At 41.6% G+C, this 24,012-nt stretch overlaps 1 protein-coding gene across 1 annotated transcript; it reads right to left on the bottom strand.

Moving 5' to 3' along the window:
- Positions 1–150: 150 nt before the first annotated feature.
- On the bottom strand, positions 151–23,709 carry OXA1L (OXA1L mitochondrial inner membrane insertase). Its single transcript, XM_026007496.2, has 10 exons — positions 23,272–23,709; positions 22,662–22,820; positions 21,744–21,957; positions 2,019–2,162; positions 1,681–1,766; positions 1,342–1,506; positions 1,053–1,157; positions 781–943; positions 615–695; positions 151–531 (listed from the first exon to the last, which is right to left on the bottom strand). The coding sequence occupies exons 1-10, from the start codon at positions 23,332–23,334 to the stop codon at positions 404–406; spliced, it is 1,308 nt and encodes a 435-aa protein (XP_025863281.1). The 5' UTR covers positions 23,335–23,709; the 3' UTR covers positions 151–403.
- Positions 23,710–24,012: the final 303 nt, after the last annotated feature.

The following is a 24,012-nucleotide window of genomic DNA, read 5'->3' as shown; positions in this document are numbered from 1 at the left end:
TTGTGAAAATATCAACCTCTGTTCTTAGCAATTAATTCTAAAAATTTGAGCACATGTACTTCTTGAATATTTTATAGGCTAAGATAAATAAATGTGGATAGAAAAATCCATGTACAGGGTAGGAGTTTAAGAGCAGGGGCAATCCTGAAGTACACATTCCATTTCCTTGTTTAATAAGTATCAGGAAGCAGCATGTAGTACAGAAGTTTACTAATTCTGTGGATGGCAAGATCACTTGGCTCTTTTAGATGTGAGAGCCTGTAATGGAATCCACTTTTAAAAATGAAGATCTCTATGCCCTTCACCCCCATTTCCAGGTCTGGGGCATGGACTCCGTATCAAATCTTGTTTTGAGGCGGAGTCTTTGAAGAGAGAGTTCCTACCAGTCGAGCATGAACAGAATTCAGCCAAGCGTGTCACGCCAGGGCTGCTTTGACTTTGGCTTGGCACTGCTGTTATCAGAGCTGCTGTGAGGCTGATTCTTTCCATGCTGTAGCAGAGGGTTGTGGGTAAAGGTCTGTCGTAAGGGACCTGGGGCAAGAGAAAACAAATCTCGATGAACACAGGAAAGGAAGAACCACATCACAGATATTTATCCTGACAGGGTTATTTACCCCTAGCTGCTAGTTCCAACTGATTCTGCATGCGCCGTTCACGCTCCTGTAGCTGATGTGCCAGTTCAGCATTCTTCCACCCTGTGTAAAGAGTAAGACACTTAGTCCTATACCCACCTTTAGACTATTTCCCCCCAGTCCTGTTTCACTGAGGACAGGCCCTTACCTCTTTTGAAGCTTTTTAAGAAACCTTCCCGTGGAAGTAATTTGTTGGAGTCATGCACAACACGCTGGGGGATTTTTAGTATAGTTCGTACGGCTGGAATCCGGAGGCAAGCCACCTGGCCCAGGGAAAACATATTGGAGGAGAGCCAGTACATGAACACTGCCTGGATAAGAAAGAGACCATACTCAGGAGCTGTCATCTGCTATCAGCTTGATGGGAGATGGCTAGGCCCAGTGGAAAGGCTTGGAGCCAGTTCCTAAGCCATTACCTACCGTGGGGAAATGGATAGTTATGGGCAAGACTGCCAGGGGCATCACTCTGATCAGATTTCTCATCCACTGAAGATCAGAACTTTGCATACCAGTCTCAGCACCTAACTGAAAAAAAAAAAAAAAAAAAAAAAAAAAAAAAAGTAGCAAATGCATGTCAATTTTAGAGAATATGGCTCAGATTTCAACCCATCAACTATTTTATCATGCGGCAAAGAATGACAATTTAGCATAACTACTTTACCTCCACTCCCCACCATGCAGGCCTGGCACTTAACCAACCTGGGCTTACCTCAAGGACACCCCACATTGTAGCAGTGACTACCAGTGGTAATACGTAGGTGGGGTCAGAGAGTGTGAGATCCTGGAACCACAGGAGGCCACCTGTCTGTAGGCTGGGCACAGGAAGATTGGCCATTTCTCTCAAGGCAATGAAGAAGGAGATGAAGATCGGGGCCTATTACACAGGATAAACAGTGTCAGGATCCTTTAGCAAAAGGGACATTTTCATTACTCCATTACTGAAAACGCTGTTACCACTACCTGCTTTTTTGGGGTCTAGGGCATGGGAAACAGAGGAGTTTATCTGACTGGTATAGGATAAAATAAGAAAGAAAGAGTTTTTGCTTACCTGAGTCAGAGGTAGAATAAGAGGTCTAAAGAGTTTAACATCATGCTTTTTCTGGTAAAATGTCATTTCCGAGGAGGCCTTGTAAACTGTGAATGAGGGGAAGTTAATGATTGGGCTAATTGTTACATCAGTAGAGGTGACCATCCTTATCACCTGGCCCATAAAATTTCTACCCGACCCTGGCCAGTCACTGGAAACATTAGGCCTTAGAAGCAAGTAGAGCTTTAGAACTTGCCCACCTCTAGCAACTCCTAATTTAGGCCATTCCCCTCCTTCAGCAGAATGTGAGGAAAGTGCAAATGTGGTCCTCTCCTATGCGCATTCTGTGTTTAACTCACACTCAGCATGGTCTCCTGCCAACTTGGCCTCTCTGATTCGAGTGGAAAACTTCTGGATCTCCGGTAAGTGGTTGTGGATCTTGGCTGCTTCTCGCTGGCCCTTCACGATGAGAGGAAACACCAAGCAGCGGGCAAGGACGGTACCTGGAAAACACATACTAGGACTGGAGTGAAATTAAAGCAGTTCTAAAGTCAGAAGGTTGAAGGTTTTTAGGTCCTCACTGAAAGAGTGTTTCTTATTCTAGTCTTTTCAACACTGACTCTTGCTAAACGTCACCCAAAACAAAGGGCAGGGGTGATTTAGTTCTTCCAAGGCTTAGTCCTCTGCTTTGATATCATAAAAATTTAGCATCAACGTCTGTAAACAAATGGCCAAGAATACTGTTTATTTCCTCTAACAAAAGGAGGTGAGAGAAGATACTTTTCCAGCTCAGTGGTTTCTGAACTTTTCTGTTCCCTCCAACAGAATCCCTCCACCCTCAACTCTTTTTTTTTTTTTTAAAGATTTTATTTATTTATTCATGAGAGACACAGAGTGGGAAAGAGAGAGGGAGAAGCAGGCTCCATGCAGGGAGCCCAATGGGGGACTTGATCCCAGGTCTCCCGGATCATGCCCTGGGCTGAAGGTGGCACTAAACCGCTGAGCCACCCAGGCTGCCCTCTACCCTCAACTATTAGTGTAGTCCCAATATACATAACAGATAAAACCGAACTGCTCTGGGTGAGGGGGTAGTCTGGCTATAGAACTGTTCAGGCTCTGGCCTTTGCTTTTCTCAGAGTTACCATTATAGAACTCTGGGGCTCCCAGGAATGAAGTTTGAAAGCCACTATCCTAGAAATCCCTAAGGTAGGTAGTAATCTGGTGGCTTACTGCTTTAGCTCTTCCCCGTTTCTTTTCTTACACTTCCTATTTCCTGATAATTCCAACAAATATTTACTTAGGTTATACATCTGTAGACAAGCAAGAGGGTCTGAGATGAGAAGAGAGGGTGATGGTGTGTGGGTGTGTGTGGAATATGGATTTAGGCTTTATCAACATTATGATGGCTGATGTGGGGTGGAAAGAGATGGGAAGCTATGGATGAAACAGGATGCTAGCCCTGAAGGAGTAAACTGAGAACTGGGCAACAGCAATAGAAGTGTTCAGAAAGACTGGAAGAAAATCAGGAAAGATGATCACAAAAGCCAAGGGATAGATTTCAAGGTTTAAAGTGTTTAACAGAGGACTCTAGGCTCAAAGGGATTAAAATGGAGGAGTAGGAACGATCCTGAGCTTCTATCCTCTCAAGAATTTACAAAAATCTACAGCTACATACAGAACTATCTCTGCATAAAGGACTTTAGCAGAACAGATTTTATTTTTTTAGCAGAACAAATTTTATACATTTTTTTTAATTTGTTTTTTTTATTTTTTATTTATGTAGTCATACAGAGAGAGAGAGAGAGAGAGAGAGAGGCAGAGACATAGGCAGAGGGAGAAGCAGGCTCCATGCACCGGGAGCCTGACGTGGGATTCGATCCCGGGTCTCCAGGATCGCGCCCTGAGCCAAAGGCAGGCGCCAAACCGCTGCGCCACCCAGGGATCCCATATACATCTAAGTATTTAAAGAAAAAGTCATCGTGAGTTGGGTCGGAGGCACAGACATGATCCAGTCAGGACCCACAACTGGGAGGGATATAACAATCCTAAAGGCTTTCCCTGTGGAACAAAGGGTCCAAGTCCCATATTGAGTTCCCAGCCTTCCACTGGAAGACAAGCCCCCACTACACCTGGCTTTGACAACCAATAAGGCTTATACCTGGGAGGTGCAGCACAATCTCACTTGGTGAAGTTTCAGTACAGAGGCAGCAGTTTGAAAAATGTCTGGGCTACACATGAAGGAGATCCATGGACTAACTTTAGGGTATGCACTGGCAGGGCAGGGATCTGTTGGAACATTCTCTGGGGATGGAATAGCTGGCAGGCACCATTTCTAACATTCTCCATCTACTATGCTAGTACCGGTTTGACCAACCCAGCCCCTCTTAAGTGGCTCTGCACCCTCCTGCTGTCACACCCAGCAGGTGGTCTCAGCTTACACCACAGCCACCCCACCAAGCAGCCCCTGCCCTGCATATTAGAGCACCTGCAATAGCTGGAGCTCACAGCCACCCAGGAGGCCTGCCCTACCCACCAGTGGAATGCAACTGTCACAGCTGGGCTTCGTAGTCTGTGCTGGGGCCAATTTCCCACACCTGCCCACCCAACAGCAGTAGTAGCTGGGCCTCTTAGGATTGGGGAGGTGGGCAGCCCTGCTTACCAGCAGCATACCTGAAGAAGTTGTGGCTGAGCCTTGCAGGCAGCTGTCAGAGGATAGCTCTGCAAACCACTGAGCCTACACCAACAGTGACCCAGCCATAAGAGGGTGCACACGGCCCACACAAAGAACCTGGCTCAGGTGCCCAAGAAGTTTGTGCTACAGCACACCTGCAAAAAGCCACTCCTTCAAGACCAGGAGACAGAACTGATTTAACTAATACAAAGAAACAGAGAGAGTTAGGCAAAATGAAGAAACCAAAGAGTATATTCTAAATGAAAGGATAAGTCAAAACCTCAGAAAAAGAACTAAACAAAAGAGATAAGCAATTTACCAAATAAAAAGGTCAAAGTAATGGCCATAAACATACTCACGGAACTCCAAAGAATGAACACAATGAGAACTTCATTTTTTTTTTCTTAAAGATTTTATTTATTCATGAGAGAGAAAGAGAGAGACAGAGAGATGCAGAGACATAGGTAGAAGGAGAAGCAGGCTCCATGCAGGAAGCCTGGTGTGGGACTCGATCCCAGAGTCCCGCCCTGAGCCAAAGGCAGATGCTCAACTGCTGAGCCACCTACGCATCCCACAATGAGTTCAACAGAAACTATTAAAAAACCCAATCAGAGCTGAAGAATATAGCAGCAGATATAAAAAGTCCACTAGGGGGAATTAATAACAGATTGGGTGATACAGAAGAATCAAATCACTGAAGACAAGGTAGTGGAAACCACCCAACAGGAACAGCAAAAAGAACAAAGAAAAATACTGAGGATCGTTTACCGAGCCTTTGGGACGACATCAGGTGTAACTAATATTGGCATTAAAGGGATCCCAGGAGAAGAAGAGATAATGGCTGAAAAATTCCCTAACCTGGCAAGGGAAACTGACATTCAAATCCAAAGAGAACAGAGAATCCCAATAAGCCTGAAGAGACTCATGAATGGATCAAAAACCGCCCCCCAAAACAAAACCCATCTATATGCTGCCTACAAGAGACTCATATATGAGATGTAAAGACACAGACTGAAAGTGATGGACAAAAACATTGTATGGAAATGGAAATGAAAACTGGGGGTAGCAATACTTGTATCAGATAAAATAGACTAATGAGAGACAAAAAAAGGGCATTACATAATGATAAAAAAAATCCCGAAAGAATATAACACTTGTAAATATGCACACAATACAGGGGCAGCTAAATACATAATGGAAATGTTAACAGGCAAAAAGGAAGAAACGGACAGCTATATCATAAAGGTAGGGGACTTTAACACTCTATTTACATCAATGGATAGATTGTCCTGACGGAAAATCAGGAAACTTGCTTTAAACCACACATAAGACCAGACGGACTGGGGTGCCTGGGTGGCTTTGTTAAGTGTTTGTCTTTGACTCAGGTCAGTATCCCAGGGTCCTGGGATAGAAACTCCAGAAGACTGCTTCTCCCTCTGCACCTCCTCATTGCTTGTGCTCTAAATAAATAAATACAATCTTAAGGGGACAAAAAGAAGACCAGATGGACTTAACTGACATACACAAAGCATTCCATCCCCGAACACCAGAATCAAAGGTGCTTGGCTGGCTCAGTTGGGAGAACACGCAACTCTTGATCTTGGAGTTGTGAGCTTGAGCCCCACACTGGGTGTAGAGATTACTAAAAATAAACAGTAGGGGATACCTGGGTGGCTCAGTGGGTTAGAACCACCTTCAGCCCAGGGTGTGATCCTGGAGTCCCGGAATCGAGTCCCGCATTGGGCTCCCTGCATGGAGCCTGCTTCTCCCTCTGCCTGTGTCTCTGCCTCTCTCTCTCATGAATAAATAAAATCTTAGAAAAAAATAGTAAATAAACTTAAAAAATTACATTAAACAACAAAACCCCAAAATGGCAGAATATACATTCTCTTCTAGTACACAACAACATTCTCTAGGCTATATCATGTTAGGCCACAAAGCAAGTCTTTTTTTTTTTTGAAGATTTTATTTATTTATTCATGAGGGGGGGGGGGCAGGGACACAGGCAGAGGGAGAAGCAGGCTCCATGCAGGGAGCCTGATGTGGGACTTGATTCTGCAACTCCAGGATCAGGGAGGCGCTCAACCAGTGAGCCACCCAGGCATCCCCACAAAGCAAGTCTAAAACTGAAGACTGAAATCACATCAAGCATCTTTTCCAACCACAATGGGATGGAACTAGAACTCAATGAAAAGAGGGAAAAATGGAAAAACCAAACATGTGAAGGCTAAACAACATGTTACTAAAAATCCAATGGGTAAAGGAAGAAATGAAAGAAAAAAAAAAAATGAAGATAGAAACAATTAGTCCAAAACCTATGGGATGCAGCAAAACCAGCTCAATGAGGGCAGCTTATAGCAGTATAGACCTACTTCAGGAAGCAAGAAAAATCTCAAATAATCTAACCTTACAGCTAACTGAACTAGAAAAAGAACAAAGTCCAAAGTTAGTAGAAGGAAGTAACAAAGATTAAAGCAGAAATAAATGAAATAGACTAAGAATATAATGGAGAAGATCAACAAAACTAAGAGATGTTTTTTTTTTTTAAAGATGAAGCTGATAAAGCTTTAGCCAGACTTGTCAAAATAAATAAGATCATACACAAAAGAATAACCAATACCACAGAAACACAAGGATTGTAAGGCACTACTGTAAACAATTATATGCCAACAAATGGGACAACCTAGAACAGATACATTCCTAGAAACATAAGATCTCCCAAGACAAATCAAGAGGAGACAGAAAATCTGAACAGACCAATTACTAGTAATGAAATTGAATGGATTATCAAACTCCCAACAAACAAAAGTCCCAATACCAGACAGCTTCATAGGTGAATTCTACCAAACATTTAAGAGTTAATACCAATCCTTTTCAAAGTTTTCAACAACAACAACAACAACAAAAAAAAAAAGAGGAAGAAAAGCTTTCAATGTGTTATTGAAAAGACACATATATATATAACAAAATATATATTTTGTTATATTGTTATACTATATTGTATATATATTGTTATACAATATAACAATATACAAAATATATATTTTGTTATATTTTGTATAACAAAAGAATGTGTTATTCTGTAAGGCCAGCACTACCCTAATACCAAAGACATCACAAAAAAAGGAAAATTACAGCCAATATCCCTGAACATACATGTAAAAATCCTCAACAATATATTAGCAAGAATGCATTGAAAGGATCATACATCACAATCAAGAGAGATTCTAGGAATGCAAGGATGGTTCAATATACACAACACTGATACACACTGACAAAAAGGATAAAAATCATCTCAATAGACACAGAAAAACCATCTGATGATAAATTCAAAATCCATTTATGATAAAAAGTCATAGTAAAGAAGGTATAGAGGGAATATACCTCAACATAATAAAGGCCATATATGACACACTCAGCTAAAATACTGGTGAAAAGCTGAAAGCTTTTGTTCTATGATCAGGGACATGGATGCCCATTCTGTTTTTTTTTTTTTTTTTTTTAAAGATTTTTATTTTTTGGGCAGCCCAGGGCCTGATCCTGGAGACCTGGGATCGAGTCCCATGTCGGGCTCCCTGCATGGAGCCTGCTTCTCCCTCTCCGTCTATCTCTTATGAATAAATAAATAAACTTTATTTATTCATGAGAGACACGCAGAGAGCAGAGACATAGGCAGAGGGAGAAGCAGGCTCCCTGCAAGGAGCCCAATGCAGGACTTGATGATCCCAGGACTCTGGGATCACGACCTGAGCCAAAGGCATATGCTCAACCACTAAGCCACCCAGGTGTCCCTCTCACTGCTTTTAATTCAATATAGTACAGGTGTACCTTGGGGATGTTGCAGTTTTGGTTCTAGACTACCACAGCAAAGCAAATACCACAATAAAGTGAGTCAAATGAATTTAATGGTGTCTCAGAACACATAAGTTGTGTTTACACTATATCATAGTTTATTAAGTGCAATAACATTATATCCAAAAACCCATGTATACCTTAATTAAAAAGTACTTTATTGCTAAAACATGCTAACCATCACTGAATTTTTAGCAACTTGTAATCTTTTTGCTGATGGAGGGTCTTGCCTTGATGTTGATGGCTGATCATGGATCAGGGTGGTGTTACTAAAGGCTGGGGTGGCTGTGATAATTTCTTGAAAAAGACAACAATGAAGTCAGCCAAATCAATTGACTCTTCCTTTTATGAATGATTTCTCTGTAGCATGCTATCTTTGATAGCATTTTACCCACAGTAAAACTTCTTTAAAACATTGGAGTCAATCCTCTCAAATTCTGCCACTGCTTTATCAACTAAGTTTGTGTAATATTCTAAATCCTTTGTTATCATTTCAACAGTCTTCATAGCATCTTCACCAGGAGTAAATCCATCTTAAGAAGGTACTTTCTGGGATGTCTGGGTGGCTCAGCGGTTGGGTGCCTCCCTTTGGCCCAGGGCATGATCCTGGAGTCCTAGGATCAAGTCCCACTTCAGGCTCCCTGCGTGGAGCCTGCTTCTCGCTCTGCCTAGGTCTCTGTCTCTCAGGAATAAATAAATCTTAAAAAAAAAAGTCACTTTCTTTGTTCACCCATAAGCAATTCCTTATTCATTCAAGTTTTATGAGACTGCAGCAATTCAGTCACATCTTTAGGGCTCCACTTCTAGTTCTCTTGCTATTTCCACTACATCCCTAGTTACTTCCTCCGTGGTCATCCATTAAGATGGAATCAATTTCTTCCAAACTCCTATTAATGTTGATATTTTTGACCTCTTTCCATGAATCATGAATGTTTTTTATGGCATCTAGGATGGTGAAGCCTTTCCAAAAGCCGAGATATATCAGAGGGATCACTACAGCAGATTTAGCCTTACAAAATGTACTTCTTAAAAAATAAGACTTGAAATTACTTAAAATTACTCCATGACCCATGGCTACAGAATAGATGTTGCATCAGTAGACATGAAAACATGAGTCTTTAAAAAAAAAAAAGAAAGAAAATATCAGTCTTCTACATCTCTTGTCTGAACTCTTAGGTGACCAGATGCATAGTCACCTTTTTTTCCCTGAGGACTAGGTCTCAACAGTAGGCTTAAAATATTCAGTCCATGTTCTAAATAGATGTGTTTTTCAGACTTTGCTGTTCTATTTATAGAGCACAAGCAGAGTAGATACAGCAATTTTCAAAATAGGAAATGAGTACTGGCTTCACCTTAAAGTCACCAGTTACATTAACTCCTACCAAGAATCTTGCCTGTCATGACTTCTGTCAAAGTCCTAGAAGGCATCTTCTTCCAGTATAAAGCTGTTTTCATCTATGTTGAGAATCTGCTGTTTAGCGTGGTGACCTTCACTAATTCTCTTAGCTAGATCTTCCAGATAACTTGTTGCTTCACCTTGTATTTTGTTATGGAGATGGCTTCTTTTCTTGAGCCTCATGAACTAACCTCCTCTAGTTTTTTTTTTTTTTTAACCTCCTCTAGTTTCTAACTTTTCTGCAGCATCCTTCTCTCTCTCAGCCTCTTACAGAATTAAAGAGGGTGTTGCTTTAGACTAACTAGCCTTTTACTTAAGGGAATGTTGTGACTACTCTGATCTATCCAGAAAACAGAAACTTTCTCCATGTCAGCAATAAGGCTGTTTCATTTTTTATCACTTGTGTTCAAAGGAATAACATTCAATTTCAAGAACTTTTCTTTTGCATTCACAACTTGGCTAACTAGCACAAGAGGCCCAGCTTTTGCCTAAGATTTCTACATGCCTTCCTCACTAAATTTAATCATTTTTAGTTTTTGATTTAAAGTGAAACATGTAGGGACTCCTGGGTGGCTCAGCAGTTGAGCGGCTGCCTTTGGCCCAGGGCATGATTCCAGGATCCAGGATCAAGTCCCACATCAGGCTCCTTGCAGGGAGCCTGCTTCTCCCTCTGCCTATGTCTCTGCCTCTCTCTCTGTGTCTCTCCTGAATAAATAAATACTTTTTTGGGATCCCTGGGTGGCGCAGCGGTTTGGCGCCTGCCTTTGGCCCAGGGCGCAATCCTGGAGACCCGGGATCGAATCCCACATCGGGCTCCCGGTGCATGGAGCCTGCTTCTCCCTCTGCCTATGTCTCTGCCTCTCTCTCTCTCTCTCTCTCTCTGTGACTATCATAAAAAAAATAAGTAAATAAATAAATAAATAATTTTTAAAAAATCTTAAAAAAAAAGTGAAACGTGACTATTTCTTTCACTTGAACACTTAGAGGCCACTGTAGGGTTATTAACTGGCCTAATTTCAATACTGTTGTGTCTTGGGGAATAGGGAGTCCTCAGGGGGAATGGCCGGTTGGTGGAATGGTCAGCACACACACGCTGATTACATTTACTGTTATATATGGGTGCAGTTTATGACACTCCAAAACGACTGCAATGTAACATCACAAACACTAAGACAAATATAATAATAAATATTGTGAGAATTCCCAAAATGTGACCCAAAGACAGGAAGTGAACAAATGCTGTTGTAAAAATGGCACTGATAGGGATCCCTGGGTGGCGCAGCGGTTTAGCGCCTGCCTTTGACCCAGGGCATGATCCTGGAGACCCAGGATCGAATCCCACGTTGGGCTCCCGGTGCATGGGGCCTGCTTCTCCCTCTGCCTATGTCTCTGCCTCTCTCTCTCTCTCTCTCTCACTGTGTGCCTATCATAAAAAAAAAAAAAAAAAGAAAAAGAAAAATTATTAAAAAAAAATGGCACTGATAGACTTGCATGATGCAGGGTTGCCACAAATCCTCAATATGTAAAAAATGCAAAGCACAATAAAACAAGTTATGCCAGTGCTTGAAGTCCTACCACAGCAATTAGATGAGAAAAGGAAATAAAAAGCATAAAATTGGGAAAAAATAAACTGTTACTATTTGCATATGACACATTACTATATAGAGAAAACCCTAAGGACTTCACCTCAAAATGATTGGAATATATTAATTCAGTAAGTTTGCAGGATACAGTAGTATATATATAGGGGCACCTGGGTGGCTCTGTGGTTGAGTGTCTGCCCTTCGCTCAGGTTGTGATCCTGGGGTCCTGGGATCGAGTCCCACATCAGGCTCCTGGCAGGGAGCCTGATTCTTCCCCTACCTGTGTCTCTGCCTCTCTCTCTCATGAATAAATAAATAAAATCTTCTTAAAAATATATATAGAAACTCATTGCATTTCTATAGTGAACTATCAGAAAGAGAAATTAAGAAAACAATCCCATCCACAATTGCATCAAAAAGAATAAATTACCTAGGAATAAATTTAACCAAAGAGGGGAAAGATTTGTATTCTGAAAACTGTTAAGACACTGACTGAAGAAACTAAAGGCAATACAAATAATGGAAAGATGAAACTGTGTTCATGGATTCAAAGAATATTATTAAAGTGTCCATACTACCTGGCTTCCTGTCCAAGATGGCAATGTAGAAGACCCTGAACTCACCTCCTCCATGGACACACCAAATCTACACCTATTTACAGAGCAATTCCTCCTGAAGAACTGAGGGCTAATCGATCAGCTTCAGCATAACAAAAGAGAGGCCACAAAGAGAATGGCAGGAGAGATGGACACATGCTAATTAAGGGAACCTCCACAAACAGTGACCTGCAATGGGGAGAGACAACACTGTTTTGCCCTGGGCACAAAAAAAAAAGCAGTTTAAAAGGACAACTAGCAGTGCCTGGCTGGCTCACTTGGTAGAGTATATGACTCTTGATCTCAGGGTCGTGACATCATTAATAAATAAGTAGGCCACTAAGTCACAAAGGAACTGGCTCTAGAACCCTGCCAGGTAGTGGGAGAGCTGCTGGAACTCTCTCCAGCTCTTAGGGGCTAGAGGGCACCACAGTTTACATTCTCCTTCCACCCTGACTGTACATATGGGAGCAGGGCCCAAGGGCCCCAGGACCCTAGCCCATACCAACCCTGGATTGGGGCACAGAAAGAAAAAAAAAAAAAAAGCTGCAACTTAAAAAGGATCCAGTTGTAGAATTCCATCAAATGGTAGGGTAGCTACTGAAACTCTCTTTGGGTCGGCGGGTGGGGCTGGTGAGTACCATAGTTTATATTCCCCCTCCACCTTAATAGCATAGATAAGAGCAGGGTATGTGTATCCTAGCCAGCCTACCTCCTCAGTGAGCCCCAGGATCTTAGCCTACCAAAGCCCAAGCCATCTAATCCAAGGCAGCCCCAGGGTGGCACATGCTAGGACACTCCTGGCCAGTGCTTATTATACCTCCAGCCATATGGTCAAAGTGACATAAGCATGAAATAGCCTGAAACATCCCAGGCCTGCACCACTTCAGCTCCAGGTGACTTCCTAGGGTAACCCTGGTGCAGAGTGCTCTGGAACCGCTCAGCTCATGCCTGCTTTGGCTCCAGCTACCCTGCCAGAGTGCTCCCTGTATTGGAGTGCCCTAGAACACCCCCCAGCCCCAGCCTGTATCCACTTTAGCTTCAGCTGTCCTGCCAGGACAACCTCTATGTGGAGAACCCTGGCTTGTACTCACTTTAGCTCTGGTCATCCCATCAAGGCAACCCCAGTATGGGAGTGCCACACGACCTCCAGCTCATGCCAGCCACAGCTCTAGCCAGCCAGCCAGTCACCAGCTACACAGTGTACACAGGGGATGACCATACACATGACCATTTCTTCAAGTTTAGCTGTTCTGCCCATTTCATAGAAACAAACACAGAAAGTGAAGCAAAATGAGGTGGCAGAGGAATATCCAACAAATGAAAGAGTAAGACAAAATTTCAGAAAAAGAACTAAATGAAATGGGAGATAATCAGTCTACCTGATAAAGAGTTCAAAGTAATAGTCATAAAGATACTCACTGGTCTAGGAGTGGATAAACTTAGCAAGAACTTCAACAAAGAGGGCAGCCTGGGTGGCTCAGTGGTTTAGCGCCACCTTCAGCCCAGGGCCTGATCCTAGAGACCTGGGTTCGAGTTCCACGTCAGGCTCCCTGCATGGAGCCTGCTTCTCCCTCTGCATGTGTATCTGCCCCCACCCCCCCACCCCGTCTCTCATGAATAAATAAATAAAAAATCTTAAAAAAAAAAATTCAATAAAGAGATAGAAAATATATACAGCAATCTCAGAAGGAAAGGGGGGCAGAAAAATTATTGGGGGGGGGGGGGGAAGCAAGCTAAAAACTTCCTTAACGTGGGGAAGGAAACACATCCAGATTTAGGAAGCAATGAGAATTCCAAACAAGATGAAGCCAAGGAGGTCCACCCTGTAACATGTAATAATTAAAATGTCAAAACTAAAGAATTCCAAAAGAAGCATAAAAGAAGCAACTTAGTAACATACAAGAGAAACCCCATGAGGCTATCAGTTGACTTTTCAGGAACATGATATATTCAATGTACTGAAACGAAAAAACTTACAGTCAAGAATATTTACCTAGCAAGGTTATCATTCAAAATTGAAGGCAGGATGAAGAATTTCCCAACCAAAAGTCACAGGAGGGGCAGCTTGGGTGGCTCAGCGGTTTATCACCACCTTCAACCCTGGAGACCCAGGACTGAGCCCCACATCAGGCTCCCTGCGAGGAGCCTGCAGATTCTCTCCCTGCCTGTGTCTTTGCCTCTCTTTCTGTGTCTCTCATGAATAAATAAATAAAATCTTTAAAAAAACAAAAACAACCAAAAGTCACAAGAATTCATCACCACTAAACTAGCCTTACAAGAAATGTTAGAGATTTCTTTAAGTGGAAAAAATTAAAAAGGCCATAATTAGAATTATGAAAGGAAAAAAAACCCCAGGAGTAAAAGCAAACACACAGAAATATATTTAAAATGTACATATAAAAACATCATGTATTTATAATCTAATAGCTAATATGTTAAAAAACAAAAATAGTAAAATTATGTCTAAAAATTAGTTCAGGGACACACAAAATTAAAAGATGTAAAATATGACAATATAAACACAAAACATGAGAGGGGAGTAGTGAAAAGGGAAGTTCTTTTAGAATGTGTTTGAACTTGAGTGACCATCAACTTCATGTAGATTGCTATATAATTAGAATGTTAAATATCAACTTCATGGTAACCACAAACCCAAAATCTGTATTACTCAAAAAATAAAAAGAAAACCAAGGGAACACTAAAGTCATCAATCACAAACAGAGCAAGAGGAGAAGAAAAGAACAGTGAAAAACTACAAAAACAAACAGAAAATAACAAAATGGTAGTAAGTACATACCTAACACTCATTACTTTATTTTTATTTATTTATTTATTTATTTTTAACACTCACTACTTTAGATGTAAGTGGTCTTGATGCTCCAGTCAAAAGACAGAGGGTGGGCAGCCCTGGTGGCTCAGCAGTTTAGCGCCACCTTCAGCCTAGGGCCTGATCCTGGAGACCCGGGATCGAGTCCCATATCAGGCTCCCGGTATGGAGCCTGCTTCTCCCTCTGCCTGTGTCTCTGCCTCTCTCTCTCTCATGAATAAATAAATAAAATATTTAAAACAAAACAAAACAACAAAAAACATAAAAGACAGAGGGTGGTAGAATGGATAAAAAAAACCCCCAAGACCCAACTATATCCTGCCTATAAGACTCACTTTAGACCTAAAGGTACATACAAGCTGAAAGTGAAGAGATGGAAAAAGATGTTTCATGCAAATGTAAATTAAAAAAGCCAGAGTAGCAATACTTAGATCACATAAAATACACTTTAAAACAAAGACTAACAGGAGACAAAGAAGGACATTACATAATGAACAGATTAGTTAAAAGAGAGGATGCAATAAGTGTAAATATCCATCCAATTATTGGAACACCTAAATACCTAAAGCAAATATTAACAGACATAAAGGAAGAAATAAACAGTAATACAATAGTAGGGGACTTTAACAACCCACTTATATCAACAGATAGATCATCCAGGCAGAAAATCATTAAGGAAACAGTGTCTTTGAACACCACAGATGGGACTTAAAGGATATACACAAAACTTTCCATCAAAAAAACAACAGAATACATATTCTTTAAGTACACATGTAACATTCTTAAGGACAGATCACATTGGACCACAAAAAAAAATCTCAATAAATTGAAGAAGACTAGAGCACCTGGGTGGCTCAGTGGTTGAGTGTCTGCCTTTGGTTTAGGGCATGATCCTGGGGTCCTGGGATCGAGTTCCACATAGGGCTCCCTGCAGGGAGCCTGCTTCTCTCTCTGCCTATGTCTTTGCCTCTCTCTGTGTTTCTCATGAATACATAAATTAAATAAATAAATAAATAAATAAATAAATAAAATATTAAAAAAAAAATTTAAGACAGAGATCATATTATGTATCTTTTCTGACCACAAGAGCATGAAACTAGACATCAACTGCCAGAGGAAAACTGGAAAAACAAAAACAAACACAAACATGTGGAGGTTAAACAACATGCTACTAAACAACAATGGGTCAATGAGGAAATCAGAGGAAATAAAAAAATGCTTTGAGACAAGTGAAAATAAAAAGTCTTTGGCACAACAAAAGTAGTTCTAAGAGGGAAATTTATAATACAAGAAACGAGAAAAATCTCAAATAATCTAACCTTACACTTAAATAAACCAGAAAAAGAACAAAGACCAAAATTAGTAGAAAAAAGGAAATAATAAAGATCAGAGCAGAAATAACTGAATGGACACTGAATAAAAACAATAGAAAAGATCAATGAGGGACACCTGGTGGCTCAGTCAGTTGAGTGTCTGCCTTTGGCTCAGGTTGTGATCCCAGGGTCCTGGGATTGAGTCCTGCATCAGGCTCCCTGTGGAGAAGGGAGCCTTCTCATGAATGTCTTAAAAAGAAAAAAATCAATGAAACCAAGAGTTGGTTCTTTGAAAAGATAAGCCAAATTAATAAGCCTTTAGCCAGACTCACCAAGAAGAGGTTCCAAATACATTAAATCGAAAATGAAAGAGAAGTAACAATCATTACAGAAACACAAAGGAGTACAAGACATTACTATAAACAATTATATGCCAACAAATGGGACAACCTAGAAGTGGATAAATTCCTAGTAACATACAATCTTCCAAAACTGAATCTGGGAGAAACAGAAAATCCTAATAGACCAACTACCAGAATGAAATTGAATGGGCAAACTCCCAACAAACACAAGTCTAAGACCAGACAGCTTCACAAGTGAATTCTACCAAACATTTAAAGAATTAAGGGATGCCTGAGTGGCTCAGCGGTTGACTGCCTGCCTTCAGCTCAGGGCGTGATCCTGGGGCCCCAAGATCAAGTCCTGCATTGGGCTCCTTGCAGGGAGCCTGCTTCTCTATGTCTCTCACGAATAAATAGAATCTTAAAAAAAAAAAAAAAAAAAAAGTTAATACCTATCCTTCTCAAACTATTCCAAAAAATAGGAGGAAGAAAAGCTTCCAAACTCATTCTACAAGGCTAGCATTATCCCGACACCAAAAACCAAAGACACTACAGAAAGAGAAAACTATACAGGCCAAAAATCTGTGATGAACACAGGTGCAAAAAACCCTGCAATTATTACCAAACCTCATTCAAGATTACATTTAAAGGCGGGATGCCTAGGTGGCTCAGCGGTTGAGTGCCACCTGTCTTTGGACAGGTGGCATGATCCTGGGGTTCCAGGATAGAGTCCTGCATTGGGCTCCCTGCATGGGGCCTGCTTCTCTCTCTGTGTCTCTGCCTCTCTGTGTGTCTCTCATGAATAAATAAATAAAAAATCTTAAAAAAATACATTTAAAAGATTATTCATCCTGATCAAGTGAGATTTATTTTGGTAATGCAAGGATGGTTCAATAGTCACAAACCAATGTGATTTACTACATTAACAAACTGAAAGAAAAACTGTATGATCATCTTTTTTAAAAAGAGATATTATTTGACAGAGAGAGAGAAAGTGAGAGTGAGCTTGCAAAGCAGAGGGAGTGGGAGAAGCAGGTTCCCCGCTGAGCAGAGAGCCCAATGTGGGGCTCGATCCCAGGACCCTGGGATTTTGACCTATGCCAAAGGCAGATACTTAACAGACTGATCCACCCAGGTGCCCCCTAATCACCTTAACAGATGCAGAAAAAGCATTTGACAAAATTCCACATCTGTTCAAGATAAAAACGCTCAACAAACTGGATTTAGACAGAATATACCTTAACATAAGAAAGACCATATATGAAAAAACCCACAGCTAAATTCACACTCAATGGTGAAATACTGAGATCAGTAACAAGCCATGTCTACTCATGCCACTTTTATTCAACACAGCACTGGCAGTCCAAACCACAGCAATCAAACAAGAGAAAGATATAAAATGCATTCAGACCAGTAAGAAAGAAGTAGAACTACTTGCAAAATACATGAAGATATACATAGAAAGCCCTAAGGACTCCACTAAAAAAAATGATTACAAGTAATAAATGAATTGAGTAAAGCCACAAGATACAAAATTAATATACAGAAATCTCTTGTGTTTCTATGCACTAATTATGAAGTATCAGAAAGATACTTTCTGATACTTGTAAACTCCATTTACAATTGCACCAAAAAGAATAAATATCTAGGGATAAATAACTAAGCAAGTGAAAGACCTGTATTCTGAAAACTAAAAATACTGATAAACTGAAAATGACACAAATAAATGAAAAGACATACCATGTTCATAGATTGGAAGAATACTGCTAAAAAATGTCATGTTCACTCTACCCAAAGCAATCTATACATTCAGTGCAATCCCTATCAAAATACCAATATTTTTTCAAAGAACTGGAACAAATAATCCTAAAATTTGTATGGAACCACACAAGACCTTGAATAGCCAAAATAATTTTAAGAACAAAATTGAAGTTATCACAATCCCAGATTTCAAAATATATTACAAAGCAATAAAGCAGTAATGTACAAAATAGATACATAAGCCAATGGAATGGAACAGAGTCCAGAATAAACCCATACTTATATGGTCAAATAATCTTCGACAATGGTGGCAAGAATGTACAATGGAGAAAAGATGAACCAAACTCTTGAATAAATGGTATTAAAAGTGGACAGCCACATGCAAACGAATGAAACTTCATCATTTTTTTACACCATATACAAAAATAAAACCAAACTGGAAAAAAAAAAAAAAAAAAAAAAAGGAAGAAGAAAAAAAAAAACCAAACTGGATTAAACGTTTCAATGTGAGACCTGAAACCATAAAACTCCTAGAAGAAAATATAGATAGCAAACTTTTGGACATCAGCCTTAGCAACATATTTGTGGATATGTCTCCCCAGGAAAGGGAAACAAAAGCATAATAAACTACTGAAACTATACCAAAACAAAAAGCTTTTTGCACAGTGGAGGAAACCATCAACCAAACAAAAAGGTAATGTACTGAATGGGAGAAGATACATGCAAATGATAATCAATAAGGGGTTATTATCCCAAAAATAATACAATTAAAAAATGGGCAGAGGACCTGAGTAGACATCTCTCCAAACACAAGTGGATGGCCAACAGACACATGAAAAGGTGCTAAACATTACTAACCATCAGGGAAATGTAAGTCAAAACCAAAATGGGGTATCACCTCAACACTTAGCAGAATGGCTAGACTCAAAAAAAAAAAAAAAAAAAAAAAAAAAAAAAAAAAAAAAGAATGGCTAGACTCAAAAGACAAGAAATAACAAGTGTTGACAGGGATGTGGAGAAAAGAGAACTCTGGTACACTGCTGGTGGGATTGCAAAGTAGTGTAGCCACTATGGAAAATAGTATGGAAGTTCCTTAAAAAATTAATAGAAGTACCATGATCCAACCATTCCACTGCTGGGTATTTACCCAAAGAAAATGAAAACACTACTTCAAATATATATATGCACTAGGGCACCTGAGAGGCTCAGTCTGCTGAGAGGCTGGCTCTTGGTTTTGACTCCGGTCATAATCTCATGGATCATGAGACAAAGCCCTGCATCCAGCCCTGCACTCAGTGGGGAGTCTGGAAAGAGTTTCTACATCTGCCCAGCCCCCTCCCAAACTCATGCACATGCTTGCTTGCTCTCTCACATGCTCTAAAATAAATAAATCTTAAAAAAAGCCCAACCCCCCCAAACCAAAAATATATCCACCCCTAAGTTCACTGCAGCATTATTTATAATAGTGAAGATATGGAAGCAACCTAAGTGTCCAGTGATAGGTGACTGGATAAAGAAGGTGTGGTGTACACCAACACAATAGATTATGCAGCCATAAAAAAGAATGAGATCTTGCCATCTGTGACATGAATGGAAAGAGAAAGACAAACACCGTATAGTTTCACTTATATGCAGAATCTAGAATAACAAAACAGACTCATAGATACAGAGAGAATATTCTGGTTAGGGATCCCTGGGTGGCGCAGAGGTTTAGCGCCTGCCTTTGGTCCAGGGCGCGATCCTGGGGACCCGGGACCGAATCCCCCGTCGGGCTCCCGGTGCATGGAGCCTGCTTCTCCCTCTGCCTGTGTCTCTGCCTCTCTCTCTCTCTCTGTGACTATCATAAATAAATAAATATTAAAAAAAAAAAAAGAATATTCTGATTGCTAGAGGGGAGAGGGTTGGAGAAGATGGGCAAAACAGGAGGAAATTAAAAGGTACAAACTTCCAGGGGTGCTAGGCTATTGATGGAACATATGGCTCTTGATCTTGGGGTCATGAGTTCAAGTCCCATACACCCATGTGCGGTCTGGGATCACAACCCTGAGATCAGGAGCTGCACACTCCATCAACTGAACCAGCCAGGTGCCCTGGGATTGCTTAAATAAATAAACTTTAAAAAGGAAAAAAAAAAAAGGGTACAAACTTTCAGTTACAGATAAAGAAGAACACAGGGATGCAATGTACAGCATAGAGAATATAGGTAATATATTATAACAACTCTATATGGTGACATGGTGATCACTTCCTACTATGTATGTTGAATCACTATGCTATATACCTGGAACATAATATAGACTACACTTCAATAAAACAAACTGGAAAAAAAGTTTAGAAAGGTCAAAAATGTGAAAAATAAGTTTAGCAATGATGTCACTAACCAAATGAGGTGGTATGAGATTTCCAAAAAAACAAAAGTCAGATTGCTGAGTGTCAAAGAGTGGAAAGAAGTCTACTGCGTGCAGAAGTCTTTTATTTTATTATTTTTAAAAGATTTTATTTATTTATTTATTTATTTATTCAATCATTCATTCATTCATGAGACACACAGGGGAACACACAGGCAGAGGAGAAGCAGGCTCCCTGCAGGGAGCCCGATGTGAGACTCGATCCTGGGTCTCCAGGATCAGGCCCTGGGCCAAAGGTGGTGCTAAACCGCTGAGCCACCGGGGCTGCTCACAGAATAGTCTTTTAAATAACAGCTATGAAAGAAGAACTAAGGATGAAAAGAAGGGACTTTTCCTTAAGAAATCCATGTTATGCTTGGACGGGTTTATATTTTCAGAATAGGGCAGTAAAAACAGAGAAGCAGAACACAGGGGAAAGGATGATTGCTGGAGCAAGGTGTAGGAAAAACAGAATTTAAAGTATAGTCTTAGCCCACAAGACTATAACGTGGGCATCTTCCAATTTGAGGGGTTTAAGCGCCTGGCCTAATCTTCTATTGTCCAGCTTCATCACTGTTAACAAGGTTCCTTACTCTAACCCCAGACTCACATTCAATATCTATGTTCGGGACACCTGGGTGGCTCAGTGGTTGAGTGGCTGCCTTTGGCTCTGCCTTTGGCTCAGGGCGTGATCCTGAAGTCCCAGGATAGAGTCCCACATCAGGCTCCCTGCGTGGAGCCTGCTTCTCCCTCTGCCTATGTCTCTGCCTCTCTCCTTCTCTCATGAATAAATAAAATCTTTAAATAAAAAAAAAAACAAACCTATGTTTGTTGAGTCCCAGATGATTGAGTGGTTTTATAATGACCTTTAGGAAACATAAGTAGAGCATATCTAAGCGTCAAGAGCCTCTATCCCTCATCTGAGGGCCTCATCATCTGCTTTTCTGACCCTAAACTTCTACACTACAGTTGACCCTTGAACTATATAGAGGTTTGAACTGTGGGGGCCCACTTATATGGGGATTTTTCTTTTACAGTACTGTACATGTATTTTCTCTTATAATTTTAACATTTTCTTTTCTCTAGCTTACTTTATTGTAACAATATAGAATACATGTAACATACAAAACATGTATTGACTGTTTATATAATCAGTAAGTCTTGTAACAGTAGGCTATTAAGTTACTGAAGAGTTAAAAGTTATAAATGGATTTTCAGTGTTGGTGCCCCTAACCCCCAGGTGGTTCAAGAGTCAACTGTATTCCCTCCATCCACTTACAGAACGGGCTAGCTTTAAAGTTCTACCCCTAGTTTTCCATTTCCTCTACCCTTGATCAGGATGTGTTCCCCTTACATGCAGCGATGGCCCCCCACCAAGGTAGGCCTAGATTAACATGCATAAATTCCAGTAAGTTCTGAATCAGTCCCACTGGGGTGTATGACCCCAGCCCCAGTTCAGCGAAGCTCTGTTCGGCAGCCGCTTGGACTACATCTGCGGTCTCTCCAGAAGCCACCTCTGTTACTGCTGTGGGTGAGGGAGTTGCAGGAATGACAGGAGGGGCCTGAACCTGTGCAAAAGGAAGTCATGTGTAATACTCAGTTGGGGGGACATAGAGAAATCACACATCCCCTAAGATAATAACTAGTATCAGGTTGTTCTACTGACTTTCTACTTCTTGTTCTCCCAGGTTAGCCTACAGTGTACAGAGAATTGAAAGCTTGAAAAGGACATTTTATTTTTTCCTCTAGGCAGGAAGATATGTTACTTAGAGTAAGATTTCATGACTTCCGTTCCAAATAGTAAGTTATTTCTTCTATCCGCGTTTTCCAAACTTCAGTCATTTGAGTATCACTGGCACGACTTTGCAGATACTGAAACTATCATAATTTTTATTTAAAACAATTCAGTTTTTAAAACCCAAATATTTACTTGGTCTCACCATCAGAAATATTAATATTCACGAAGTCACTGATATGCAAGTTACAACTTTTCTAATACACACGCACACCTGGAATCACCTCTCCTACACCGTCACTGGCTTGCCACCACGATGGCAACAATGCTTTGAATGTAACGTAAATCTCTCCTGCTGTAGTTTCAATCATTTTCCCACTGACTTGAAAATCTATCCGAAGCAGAGGTGCTACCATTCCGGGGAGCCGTATGAGGTGTGGCCAAGAACTCTGTGCCACATTCCCCCTAGTTACAGTTAACAGAAAATAAAATCAACAAACGCCATTCCTAACGTCGCAGGGGCGGTTCGCCTCTTACCTGGGCTTCTGCGAACAAGATCACAGAGGTACTGAGGCCCCGGAGGCCAGGAGCCGCGAGGACATTGTGCGGGCGATCGCAGGACCGGCCCGCCGCCAAGACGAGCCCCGCGGTCGGCGGTTTTCGCGGCCAGGGCAAGGGCCCTACGACGCTGTGGAACTGAGAGGATGAAAGAAGGATGGAGCCCTTTCATCGGGGACAGACGCCGCTCATCATGCTCATTCGCCGCCACGAAGCAGGCAGCCCGCTAGCACAGGTGAAGGGATTCTACTCTCCGCGCGCAGATGGCTGGCCCGGAGGCACGCAATTGGGAGTCTCGGCTCTCGGTTACCGCAGGCCCACCCGGAGCACAGAGAACGGAGGTCGACGCTCAAGTTTCCGTGGCAGGGGCGATACGCGACCCACCAACAGGCAACAATACGCGACCCCTGAACGCTCAGGGTCGGGGACGGAACCCTCCCGCGTCCTCAGGCAAGTCGAGGTCAAGAGAGGCAGGTCCCGGTGAGGTCAGCGCCTGCTCCTGCTGTTCGTGGCACGGGCTGTCTCGGGCTCGGGCCCGGGCCACGGGGATAGGGCCGCATCCTGGCGCTTAGCCCTGGGGGTTCCTTACCTGACGCCGTGGCTGTAACAGGCGCAGAAGCTCCCGCCGTCCGCACATCAAGCCCAGCGCCATCTTGCCGTGAAGGGGGCTTGCGCTCGCGCCTGCGCACTCATAACTTTAACCTCGCGGAAAGAGGCCCTTTTGGAAATGGGCCTGAAGCCAGAGCTGCTGCCGCGGTCAGGTGGTCAAGGAGACTGGAGCTTGGCGGCCATATTTGAAGTGGGTAAGAAGACTCTAAGGGCCCTATTAACAAGATCTCGCAGTGTTTTCTGGAGCTAGGAAGTTCCTCGTGTAGTAACTGCAAAAACCTGGGGAATTTTGCTGTCTTCTGTAGGTCCGTGATTCTCCTCTGACTTATTGAGTTAAAGAATAAGTTCCGGACGGGCTTGACTGGGCTTGGCGTGAATTTTTCCTGTCTAGCGATGTTCTATTCTTACTGCTAGATAATAATGTAATTGTAAATTAAGTGAAATGTGAGGGTAGTCTGGCGTCTGATAGACATTGAGGGAAGGCAGTTTATAGGAAATATTTTCCTCCCAGATAAGACGACACAGCTTGAAGAGGGGACCCCACCTTTCAGCTTTCCTTTCCTTAAGTGGGGTTGTGTGAGTATCTAACATGTTGAAGATGGCGGTATGGAAAAGACATCAATACTTGCTGATGTCCTTCAGGTATTGCACCAACCTTGGTACTACCTGTATCTAGACTGCTGTGTAAGATAATTAAAGATCTTTATTGTCCAGACTCCAG

This window comes from Vulpes vulpes, chromosome 6, assembly GCF_048418805.1.
Source record: "Vulpes vulpes isolate BD-2025 chromosome 6, VulVul3, whole genome shotgun sequence".
Lineage (NCBI taxonomy): Eukaryota > Metazoa > Chordata > Mammalia > Carnivora > Canidae > Vulpes > Vulpes vulpes.
The sequence above is the reverse complement of the archived record's forward strand: the minus strand, read 5'-3'. Positions and strand labels throughout refer to the sequence as shown.

Bases quoted from the DNA above. Each gene is read 5' to 3' on its own strand.
- OXA1L (XM_026007496.2), bottom strand. From the start codon at position 23,334: ATGGCGCTGGGCTTGATGTGCGGACGGCGGGAGCTTCTGCGCCTGTTA. The intron at 2,163-21,743 runs GTAAGGGGAACA...TGTGTTTTCCAG, and splicing joins GTGGGGGGCCATCGCTGCAT to GTACCGTCCTTGCCCGCTGC. The intron at 1,507-1,680 runs GTAAGCAAAAAC...CCTGTGTAATAG, and splicing joins TTATTCTACCTCTGACTCAG to GCCCCGATCTTCATCTCCTT.